Raw genomic sequence first — 13,025 nt, forward strand, 5'->3', positions numbered from 1 at the left:
TTATATTTCATTTTACTACATTTCTCAAATATGAATATTTGCCTCAAATTAAGAAATGATATTTTGGTAAAATGATAGATTATTTAGAAAAAGATGACTTTTATTTTTAAAGTTATCTCACTCTTATAATTGAGATTTAAAACCATAACGTATAATTTACATTATCTGTTAGGAAATATTACACTTAAAACATTTGTATATTTTATTGAAAACATGTTCCTATAAATACAAATACGCATTACAAATGAGTCAGTTCTTTTATTTCACAGGGTATATCATCCAAAACAGTTTTTATTTTCCTCAGTAGACATTTGAACTGAATTTACTATTGATATAACCTTAAAAATGACTATTTTTAGGATATAATGTACATCTACATTATTTTTAGTCTCTTTTTTCTAAGAAATTATCAGGTATGTACATGTGTTAAAAACTTTATGTTATAGAGAAATTTCAACATACCCAAAAATTAAATAGTGTATTATACTCCTATACACCCATCTCCATCAGCTTTTATCCAACCCTGCTCCATCCAGACCACTAGACACTGTTGCCTTCCCTGTATAATGATGAAGAAAATTTAAAACCCCATATTATTTAATCCATAAATATATTTCAGTGTTTTAGAGATATTCCTTTCTCTAAAAGATATGAATACTGTATACTAAATTTCCTCACATATGGAAGGTAAAAATGATAGATTTTGTTACAGTTTTTAATGCCACTATTTGCATTAAGTTGTTAAAATTATGATTGTAGCCAATGGATTATAAGGAATTGGCAAATAATTCACTTTAGACTCTTCCTATAATAGTCTCAAGGCCAGTATTCTTTGGACCATTGTTGTCCTATGAGGTATTAGCAGCCATACATCAAAGAAAAGGTTTTGTTGTCAAGGAAGTTTGGCAAATTCTTAATATTTCGCTCTTGAAGAGCAGAGAGCAGTTTAGTAAAGCCTTGGGTAGGTCCTATAGTAAAGAAACTTGTTTGACTTTGTTTAAACCCAGTATTTCCTAGTAATTCTGTAGTAGTTTGTCCATGTACCTTTTAATCCCCCACCCTGTAAATACTTCTGAATGTCTCTCTGGAAATTAATGTTCTAGAAGACAATTTGGGAAACATTGCTCTATCTACAGCATGGCAAAGAACTGACCACGGACCAACTGAAGATTCCTCAGCCACAGCACAGAATCATTTGAATAAAAATCTAAAGAGAGGCAGAAATAGGTATTTTAAAAAACAAGATTCATAGATGATTCCCACTTTGGAAGCCACCATATTATTCAATTGTGACAGTCATACATTTTGATGACAGTCTTTCTTTGTAACGAAAATCAAGAGATTGTGCCTGGACATTGAACCTGTGCTTTAAGTCGCTACTAAATTTTCAGAAATTTAAAAAAATTAAAAAAATTTAAAAAGCATTTTCCAGTTCCATGAATTCATTCTATGGGCATAAAATCAACCTTAGCGTGTTGTCAGTTTAAACTATGTCTGTTCTTCACTTTGACTTGTGATAAAATTCCATAATCTTTATTTCTTTACTGATTCCAATCAGTAAAACTTTAATATGTATTACATCACATATCTGACTAATATGAAAATCTGTTCATTTTAATTAATGAATAATTTACTTTAGGCCTTTTCTACTGTTATGTATGGTCCCCTGAATACTGCTGAGAATAGTAATGCTAGTATTTTAACTGTTAGCTAACAAGGAGTGGCAGTTACTGTATTTGGACCTACTTGCACAATGCCAATGAGAAGAGCATAATTTTATGATATATATGTGTGTTGCAATTAATATGATGGTCTACTAGCTATAGTTCAGTATGTCATGTATCAAAATCTCCACGTCTAAACTGTGAGTGAGCTGTTAACATTTTTTAAAGAATCAAACATTGAAAGAAATTAATTTTCTTCACGTAATTCATGAGTATCTATGTATTTGTCTTCAATAAACCCATCATCATCTACCACAAATTGACGAAGTTGTTCAAATATTACTATAGTTTCTTCGGAGCTTGTGTCTGGTATCTGTGGAGGAGGACTTGGGTTTCTGGTAAAACTATCTTCATAGGTTTCTGCTTCATGCTCTTCCAGGCGATGATGCTTGTAACTAAGCAGAAAATTATACCATACTGGACATTTGATAGCAATTGAAATGAGGAGTGAAGTCAGCAGTACAGTGACTACCCCACTGACAAGAAAAGTCCAGCTTTTTCCTTGAGATTCACGTTCTTAAATGGAATACCGAGAAAGAGAGGGTGGGGGTAGTTTTGTTAAATTGACAAAAATAAAATAATCATAATTACATGTCCTAATAACTCCCCAATATTGGTATTAGAAATAAATGTACATAATCTTCTTTAAGCAAAAGTTACTAAAACTGCCAAAAATAAAGATATTTCATAGTGTGGTGAAAGAATACCTTTTTTCAAAATATCTACCTGTCTTTGCAGGTATTGTTTATCCGTTCACCTAGGAACATTATTGATTTATACCTGTTAAGAATTGTGACTTAACTAGTTAATACCAAGTCTCAGAGAAGTTAAATATCAATAATTTGCATAACGGCATTTGACTGATAGCTAGCAGAGCCTACTTTAGAAACCCAGTGTTTTGTCAGTTTTTTCTTGGGTGGAGGAATTGTTCTTTTACATAGTTTCTAGAAATTTAAAATACAAAAAAATAATGAAAACTATCTCGATTTATTTGGTATGCTATCCTCAGCAATATTATTATTCAAAACCAGTACATTACCTGAATTTCTTGTTAAGTTGTTCAAAAAACTATTAAATGTTGAATTGCTAATGGACTCAAAATGAATGTAAAGATCTTCAGTTATAGATGAAGGAAATTTTGAGTAGCATTCAGCCTTGTAAGGTACTGTTTTGATATTGTAGCACTTCAGTGTATCCGGATAGCTGCACATGGTGATGTTCTCATTTTCTAGTAAATTAGAAAGAATAAGATTTATTATGGAAAATAATATTATTATGGTTAATAAATTATTATGGTTAACATTTTATAATTTTTTATCTAGAATTTTTTGACATATTTATCTGTCATCATTAAAGGTATTATAAAAAAGAAACTGTTGTATTTGCCTAGCAACACAACAAGCGAAATGCCCATTTCTGTTTATGTTATAAATGTAGCTTAAGTGCAGTATCTGTTTATTGTTTAGTTTGTCTGTGTTAGTAATGTAAAAATGTTATGATTTAGATTATGGTGAACATCTGGAACATGGCATGTAGTTTAGAAAGTGGATCACCTGTTTTCACCTACTCTCTGACAAGCTATCCTAAGAAAAGGAAGTGCTTTTAAAAATTAGTCTTATATATCGAAACTGCAAACTTAGTATACAAAGTGACAGTTTCATCTCATATATATAGAACATTTAAGTTTCTTTTCTTCTTTTTCTTTTTTTCTGGAGAGGCAGAGGGAGAGCTTGTACTCAGCAATTTCTTTTCAGTGTTTCTTCTTGTTTCCCTTAAACAGGAAGTTTCCTTTTCTTTTAGACATGAAACGAGACTTTTCTGGGGTAGAACAATCCAAAATCAATCACATTTTGGTTTTGACTAATTTAAATTATGATTGCTTACCTAGTGTCACATTCGATGTGTTCAACCAGTTTTGCAAATTCAGTAGACTACAAGAGCAGTTCCACGGATTTCCGTATAAAATTATGAATTCCAGATGAAACAGTTGTGGTACATCAAGATAGCTTATCAAATTGCCTTGCAGATTCAATAGTATCAGGCTTTTTAGAGGCACAAATATATCATGATTCAGTTGAACTATTTTGTTTTGGCAGAGATATAACTGTTTTAGTTTATCTAAGCCTGTAAAGGCACCCTGTTGAATTATGTGGATGGAGTTTCTACAGATATTTAAAATTTCTAGATTGGAGAGGTTACCAAAACTATTATTATGTAGGATAATGACATTGTTCTCAATCAAATAGAGCTCGGTGAGTGAAAAATATGTCTGTAGAACTCTTGTATCTGTAACATTCAGAGTAATTTGGTTATAACTGAGGTCAAGTATAGTAACATTTTTATTGATATTTGCTGGAATCAAAGCATAATTCTTTGCAGTGAAATTACATTTGACTTCCTAAAAAGAAAATTAGAAATGCATTAATAAGGAAAAATGCTAGCAGAATTTCCCAAATTTTCATATGCAGGCAATTAGACATTAGAAGGAAATACTTTTAGAAAAAAATCTACTATCTAATCTTTTTTTTTTTTTTTTTTTTTTTCGGCACGTGGGCCTCTCACTGTCGCGGCCTCTCCCGTCGCAGAGCACAGGCTCCCAACGCGCAGGCCCAGCGGCCATGGCCCACGGGCACAGCCGCTCCGCGGCACGCGGGATCCTCCCGGACCGGGGCACGAACCCGCGGCCCCCGCATCGGCAGGCGGACTCCCAACCACTGCGCCACCAGGGAAGCCCTACTATCTAATCTTTTTATGTTAAAATATGAAAAAGGTAAAGCAAATACTTTTTTTTTTTATTGAGATGGAATGTTGAAGATTAAGGAATTCTGATATATATAATTGAGGAAGGAGATTGTAGTTTGTCATACAAGTATCTTCCAACTGTTATTAAATAATCATTACAGAAAGAAAATATTGGTATATTACCATTTATATATGTGGAAATAAATGGTAAATAATAATTCTGTTAACTTATTTAGTATTTCAGTGTGCAAGATTGACATTTATAATGAGAAAATAATGTAAAAATGTAATTTTTAAAAATCAGAGCTACCAGCACTACATCTAGGACTATTAAATAATTAAGAAACAATATTCAATATATATCTCTATAGGGTTAACAGCTCAAAATTTGGTGTTTTAAAAGAAAATATCTTGTAACAGAAATTGAGCCATGTGTTGAATTTAAAGAGTCAGGCAACAGGAAGAAGTGCTTTCCTTATGTGGATATAAATCCAAAGAAATAGTTCTTGATTTGACTGTTTTTGTAGTTGAAATGTCCCCCAATAATAATAATAATGTAACAACAGCAATTTCCCTCATAAATACGTGGTTTTTTAAAAAGTTTCCTACATTTTAAAGTGTGTTTTTTATGTCTTAACTAATCTCCGGTTTTGTAGTGAAATTTTACGTATTTCTCCTTTTGTCAGCTTTTAAAGAACTCAGTTTTTTAAAAAATGAAGACCGCTTTTGTCAAATTAGAATCTGGCTCAGAGATCACATGTTTTGAATATACACAGCTAACTAAAGAGTTTGTTTTGATAGCTTGACTTTTTTCTTCTTTCTTTTATTGCCTTCAATATTTTACTAAATCTACACAAAGTGTACCTTTGAAAATATTTTCACTAGCTTGATTGTAAAAACTTACGGTTTTAGACGTCTGGCTTTCGTCTGATAACAATAGCATGGAGAGTGGCCAAAACAAGATTGTGATGCTTGTGATTTTCATATTGCAAGCCTGACAGAAAAGAGAGTATTTATATCTCATTAGGAGACTAGAACATTAGAGATTTTTTAGGACATTTTGATTTCCATTTTTCTCCTTTTAAATCTATTTTTTCTTAAAATATATAAAATATGAAACAAGTAAATATCCCTTCACCCTCCCTGCACTCTAATCTTAAAAAACTGGAAAGCTCCTGGGGAGAATGAAAGACAGTAATTTTCAGGGTGTCTTTTTAGTTCCTAGATCTAGTGAAAGGAACTTTAAAACAATTGAAGTGGTTGTACATTTTAAAATTTTAATATATGTGCACAAAAGCAAGTCCAGAAGGATATATATTTATGTATATATACACGTTTAAGTATATGCTTATATTGCTACTTCTTGATTTTTCAATTTTAGGCATTATCTATTGATACTATCCTTTGACTTAACACTTTGGGAGATGAGAGTCCTCAGCTTTCTTTCAAACACTCCCTACCTTCATCTTCAATGCATCAAATATATACTTACTGTCTCTTTACTTTCCGAGCATAGTCACTTGTAATTTTGTTTAGATGAGTACTCAGTGTTTATACTATCAGGAATGTATAAAGCTGTCAATGACTGAGCCCTGTTAACAGGATTATTATTCTGTTCCTGCACACTGTTTTTCCTCTAATTAATTGTCCTGGTTTTCTTTTCATGTGCTTAGGGTTTTTTTTTTTTTTTTCTCACTAATTTATACCCAAACTCTCCCTAGCAAATCTCTCAATAGTTTATGTATATTAGATAGTTTAATTTGTTTCATTTGCTTGAAGAAGTCTCTCCCAGAGCCTGCTGCCATGCTCTGATCTAGATGAGCTGATCACTAGGCCCTCTACACAGCCGTTGACTTCCACTCTCCTTCCACCCTCATTGTAAAGACTCCCTTTTGCCCTTGTTACTGGATTCCTGTTTTCTAGAATGCCCTGTCTTGGATTACTGCCTTTTTTCCATGGAGCTTCCTGCAGGAGCTTCCTGAGAAGGTCCATAGAAGAGAATTTTTTTTAGACCGTGAAAGATATTTTGGCTAGAAATAGAACTCTAAGTAGGAAATAATTTTCCCTCAAAAGGTTGATGGCATTGCCCCATTGTCTTTGGGTTTCTAGTATAGTCGTCCCTCAGTATCAGCAGGGGATTGGTTTCAGGAGTCCCTACAGATACCAAATCTGTAGATGTTCAAGTCCCTTACATAAAATGGTGCAATATAATGAATACAGTGGACCCTTCGTATCCACGGGTTTTACATCTGTGGATTCAACCAACCATGACTGTATTACTGTTAAGAACTGTGATGCTATGCCGTTCTAATTCTTTATCCTTTTATGTAACTTGCCGTTTCTTAACCCCAAAGCTTTTTCTTTGCTCTACAATATTATATAGTTAGAGGTGTACAGTATAGTGATTCACAATTTTTAAAGGTTATACTCCATTTATAGTTACTATAAAACATTGGCTATATTCTCTGAGTTGTACAATATAGCCTTAATATGGATATTCTGAAATTTCATGATCCTTTATGAGAGTCTGTTTTCATTCGTGAAACTGGGCAGTTGGTGGGCACTTTCAATCTGGAAACAATGGGAAATTTTCTGAATTATTTGATTGATGGTATTGATAATTTTCTTCCTCATTAAAAAAAAAAAAAAAAACCTCACTTCTCTTTCTAGAACCTCCTTAATTAGGTGTTGGATCTCCTGGTATGATTTTCTAATTTTTTATGTTTACTCTTCCACATTTCATCTCTGTGTGTTTTTGCTCTGCTTTCCGGAACTTTATCATCAAACTCTTCTGTTAAAGTTTTCTTTTTCCTGTCATCTTCTTAATTCTGAAAATTACTTTTTTAGTATACTGTGGTATGAATATGTTTTTTCCTTGTTTTTTTCTTGTATCTCTTGTTTTCTTTTTCCTTGAATAGCCTTTGTACTCTCAAGTTGTGTTTTTCCAGTTTATTTTTATAAGTATCCTTTATGTTAGAGGTTTTCTTTTGAACTTTGTGTATCTGTTAATATTTGGTTTAGGACTTACATATAAGAGTGGGAAACAAAAAAGCTGATGGGAAACTGTGCGTTTGTGTGGTTCTTATTAACTTCGCTATTATTTTTTGGCCACGCCGCATGGCCTTTGGGGTCTTAGTTCCCTGACCAAGGATCAAACCCGTGCCCCCTGCAGTGGAAGCGTGGAGTCCTAACCACTGGACCACCAGGGAATTCCCAGTTCTTATTAACTTTAGATCTTACTGTAGAGTGACCTTAATGGACTGTTTTTTGGGGGAATCCCTAAATGTCATTATCTTTAGATTGTTTCTCTTGGGCTGCTTGGATTCCCCAAAATGACATTTTTAATCTGCCTGAAAAGGTGAGGCCAAGTGGCCAGCATTCTGAGAGCTCAGTGGTGGAAAAGTTGAGTTTACCTCAGTAATTAGTATGTAAACTTTAACTTACTCTCCCTGCTTTTGGCATAACGTCCCTGCAGTCACTTGTGCCTAGTGCCCAGATCCTGTTTGTTTTATTTTCCCCAGAGCAAAAAAACAGAAGCCTTATTTTTCTGCTTAGGTAGGAGAGGACCTTTACCTGGCTGGGCAGTGTCAGGGAGAAAGACTTTCAACTATGTTTCAGCCCCTCCTTTTCTACTTGTAGAATATCTGGTACTGCCAATCTCTGGGCCGTCTAGGGATTCTGCAGTGTAAATCAAGTGGCTTCTCAGCTTTCCCCACTGCTGGCTTGGGAGAATTTTGCTTTCCCAGTCAGTTTGCCCTTAACTGTTAGCTTTCTAGTTTCTAGATTTTATTGCTGTTGTTTCCTCTTCCATTCTTTTTGTCTTTATGAGTTTATATACTTCAAATTACCTTTTATTTTCATTTTAGTAGGGTTTTGGACAGGAGTCAAAGTTAGTGGGTACATTCAACATGCCATGTTTAACTGGAAACTGCCATTTATTTCAGTAATTCTTCTTACTATAAGTACTTTCCATTTAGTCATTTTATTCATGACCTTGATATTTCTTATTTTTATTTCTGTTTTGTTAAAGTCAACATTAGAAACTGCTGCATAAAGCAACTATTCTCCAATAAAAATTAATTTTGAAAAGATCTATTAAAAAATAAATAAATAGGGACTTCCCTGGCGGTCCTGTGGTTAAGACTTGGCCTTCCAATGCAGGGGAGTGCAGGTTCAATCCCTGGTCAGGGTGCTAAGATTCCACATGCCTTGCGGCCAAAATACCAAAACAGAAGCAATATTGTAACAAATTCAATAAAGACTTTAAAAAATGGTCCACATCAAAAATAAATAAATAAATAAGAAATAAGTAAGAAACTGCTGCAAACAAATGATCTGTTTGAAATGATATGAATATGTCCTGTTACTATCATCCTTAGTGGTTAAAATTTAGTCTTTTGAGCCTTCTTATTGCACTTGTTACAATTAGTTGCTTATGATTTTTTAGGAAAATTTATTCCACGAGAGCAGGAGGTAAGAAACTACTCGGTGAGCAAGATTCATTTCAAGTTACTAAAGTCTGTTGCTGCATTAGCAATGAGGAATTTATTGTTATGCGAGTACTGGTCTATTCTAGTTAACTTCCTCATTGCCTTCCATCTGATGATCTGTTTATGTTTATTCCTTTTCCACTTTCTTTCTTTACATGGCTAAATCAAAGTTTGAAGAAAAAGCCACTGTTCTCCTAGATTTTACAATTTGAACGTAGATCATAATAGAATCCCTTTTAGAGTCAGAAATGAATTCAAGCTATCACTTATTCCAGACCACTGCCTACAAAAGGAGATCCCTAAATCATAAATAAAAGGTAGTTTACCCGTATTTAGTGATTTCTAGGAATAAGTGTGCAACCTCTCTAGTGGCTTGTTTCAGTATTTCTCAATGGTGTAGTGAAATTCTTCCTGATGTTTTTGTAGGATGCCCATGTGGGTAGGGCAGTGGTAAGGAAAAAGAGCTTCTTTTTTTCCCCCAAGAAATAAATAGGATAAGGGTGAATAAAGGAAGCAGATAGGCTACAAAGAAAATTAACTAAACTAAAGAGTTTATGTGGAATAGAAGCAGCCGGAGAAGGTAATGGAGGTCAGGTGGGACTGTGAGACTTGTGAAAATGGAGACAGAGGATTGTCTTGTATTTATTATCTTTATCATCTGTGTTATACTAATAATTGTCTTCTCCAGTATGCTAAAGTGAATAAAATCGTAAGGGTTGGAAAAGGAATCTTTTTTTTCCTTCTATTTGATAAATTTTAGAGTTAGAAACTATATATACTTAGAGCTTAAGATAGATTCTGTACAAGAAAGCAGTCAATAGATCTAAACCATTATTAGGTCTAAAGCTATGAAATGCATTGATTGAGCCACAAGGTCCATGGGGCTTTTCATATATTTGTACATGTTTTGAGAGGGGAAAGATTGAAAGATGGGGTAGGTGTATGTTGACCATCACAACACTAAATAGACAAATCCTTAGACAGCAGCATTTGCTAGCTTTATTGGCTATCTTGAAGACATCAGATTGGCAGAATAACTAGCCAATAGTTTATGCAGAAATTGTTCTTGAGTCAGTTTACCCTATTTAAAAAGTTGATTTAAAAGGAAACAGCTATTATTGCCTTTTTCTCCCTTTGGATTTTTTTTTTCAATTTGATATTTATTTTGAAATGATATGTGGGCTTGAGTTTAGTGATTAAAAAATAGAGAATAAATGGAATATCAGTTTTTTTAAAAACTATCTTACAAAATTAAGTGCCCTTTTATATAGCCTATAACCTATATTACAGAAAAAAAGATTTTCACAAAAGGAAATGGTAGATATTAAAAAAGAAACAATGTTCTTCTTAGTGCAGTTTCAAGTACAAGTTTCTGAGAAGTTTTTGGTCATGTACTTTATATGACTATTATATACCATGAAATAAAAAGATATTGCAATTATTTTGGTTTTGTTAAATAAAATGTATATACTGTAATACAGTTTTGTCATTAAATATTTTAGATATTTATACCAGAATTCAATGTATTTGGAGTAAGGTATTAATAATTCACAATTAACTTATCTCTTGTAATTTTATAGAACTTCTTTTTTCAAACTTAAAAACTTTTATAATGGAAACTATCAAGAAAAAACCTCTAAGTAGGATAGTCATTGCGTAGTTTCAACAATTATCACCTGGTAGTCAGTCTTTTTTCATCTTACAAATTTGTTTTTAAGTTAATATCACTTCAAAATGCTCTGTGATTAACATATTTCAAAATAAAAAGATCTTATAAATTTGATTGGTTAGATGAAACCTTTTATTTTCAAAAGAAAAATAATTAATTTTTATTACGTTTTCAATTTATTTGGGAAAGATTTTTTGGCCATGTCCCAGGTTTATATTTCTAAGGTAGATCTTGTGAAAAATACAATAATATTTTCTTCCCTTTCATCACTTATTAGAGACAGAGATTTTTGTATAGACTTAACAAGTTTAAATATGATTTAAAAAAATTCATCAGTAATCACTGAACCTATAAATATATAGGATCTTACCTTTCCTTTTTTCTTTTGTCTCCGAGACTGGTGTGTAAGGAATGTACTCTCTTTCTTCCACACCATTAAAAAAAAAAAGTATGTCATATGATTTTATTTCACTTTGTTTTAACCTTTGTACCGTGAACAGGTGGAAAAAACAAAAAAGAAAGAAACTAGACTTCCTTAGCAAAAGATTGACTAGAAGAATAATTTCTTAAAGTCATCTTTGACTTTTTCAGTGTAACAACTAAGGTGGCTTGCTTAACCTTTGTGATTCTTAATCTTAGAAAATTTAAATATTAACAAATTTACTTTGTGAGTTAAAGTATATAATATTGAGAATGCATAATTTGAAAGATACATTGCTAAAGTGATTTAAGTGTTGATCCTAAAGGTACTTTGTATTTTGAAAGATTCAAGTTGAAAAGGTTCCACCAAGTTTTGTATTCCACTGAGTTTCAACTTTGTTGTTTACTCATTTTTATGACACCATCATTGGTAGTTTTACTGCCAAGTTATAACAGGAGCAGACTGCTCAAATCATCAAGACCCGACCCTTGGCCATTACGTGACCTTCAAAAAAATCAGTTACCTTCCTTGTGCTTCCTTGTGTAACTTCCCCTCTGTAAAATGGAATACTTTACAACATTAGTTCCCATCTAACTGTAGTAGATATATCGGGCAAAAACATGGTTAAGATTCATTGTTGGTAGTAAATAATCATGGAGTTCAGAATGAGTTAGATCTAACAAACTTCTCTGGGCTTCAGTATCCTTAATCTGTGAAACAAAGAGATTGAAATAGATAATCTTTTCTGTTTGAAATTTCTATGAGCACATGCATATACCTGTGTAAATTGTAGCAGCAGCAGACACATTTTTTTATGTTATAGTAATTGAGGCTCAAAGTGAAGACATCACTTCCTGTTCAATAATGAGACAAAAATAAATAGAAATTCCAGGTTGTCTGTTTCATTATGTTCATCTTTTATTTGGTTATTATGAGATGCTCTCTGTAGGAAAATTTCTGAGTTTAGATTATCTTATTCTGGTACTAGGGTATGAATGTGTAAAGTGTGTGGAGGATAGATATGTGGATCTATGAGGCTCAGTTAGTGATTATGAAAACTGTTAACGATATCTACATTTGAAAGAGATTGAATAGAATAATTATATTTTGAAACTCAAAGTAGAAATTTATGATATTGAGACTGAGAATTTATCTTCAAGCAAGCTTTTTATATGTAAATCTTGAAGTATTTACATGATAACTAGCATCTTACCTCTATTTTTTTCAGAATTTTTCTTTACCTTATTTATAATTGATCTTGCATAGGTAATAAGTGGCACATCACTGGTATTTCTTGTGATTATATGATAAAGATTGTTATTGTTTGTAATTAATTTCATTACTACTACTTACATGATTAGACTTATAATGTTCCTGTTATATTTTCAAGGAAATTAGCTTATTATTTTGCAGTGCTAAAGTACAGTTGATAATTTGTGAAATATCAATACCAGTTTTAATTAAAGCAGTAGATAAAAGGGAATTTAAGCAAAATATATTAATCTAAAGCTATGAATTTTTTAATCAAATTGCACTGTTGGTCTTCCTACTCCCCAGTGCAGTCAGAGCTGTGTTACTTGAGATGATTTATGTGGTAAACTTCCATGCAAGATTTCATTTGGTCAAAGAATTCTATAGCTAAAAGATACTTGAAAACCACTATTCTAAAATTTAACTCTCTTGTTTGTCTTGAGGGTATGATAACAAAAAGTGCAAATACATTCTCATATGTATAAGACTTTAAGGATTTTCTGTGATAATCTTTGTGGTTTTTTATAAGAAAGTAAAGTGGAGAATAAGGAAATACAAGGATTTGGAGATTGAGAAGAGAAAGATGTAAAATAAGTCTGTGTTTTGTTTTGTTATAAATTTATTTGTTTTTGGCTGCGTTGGGTCTTCGTTGCTGCACGCGGGCTTTCTCTGGTTGCGGTGAGCTGGGACTCCTCTTTGTTGCGGTGAGCAGGCTTCTCATTGCGGTG

At 32.7% G+C, this 13,025-nt stretch overlaps 2 protein-coding genes across 4 annotated transcripts in view; one reads left to right on the forward strand and one right to left on the reverse strand.

The window, feature by feature from the left end:
- IFT74 (intraflagellar transport 74) overlaps window positions 1-13,025 on the forward strand; it is a 78,958-nt gene that overhangs the window by 19,759 nt on the left and 46,174 nt on the right. The gene's annotated exons all lie outside the window — the stretch shown is intronic.
- LRRC19 (leucine rich repeat containing 19) lies at window positions 149-6,057 on the reverse strand. The gene is made up of 4 exons (XM_060014860.1): window positions 5,371-6,057; window positions 3,609-4,122; window positions 2,764-2,952; window positions 149-2,240 (listed from the first exon to the last, which is right to left on the reverse strand). Exons 1-4 carry the CDS (start codon window positions 5,488-5,490, stop codon window positions 1,912-1,914), a joined length of 1,152 nt encoding a protein of 383 aa, XP_059870843.1. The 5' UTR covers window positions 5,491-6,057; the 3' UTR covers window positions 149-1,911.

This window comes from Delphinus delphis, chromosome 6 (assembly GCF_949987515.2).
Source record: "Delphinus delphis chromosome 6, mDelDel1.2, whole genome shotgun sequence".
Classification (NCBI taxonomy): Eukaryota; Metazoa; Chordata; class Mammalia; order Artiodactyla; family Delphinidae; genus Delphinus; species Delphinus delphis.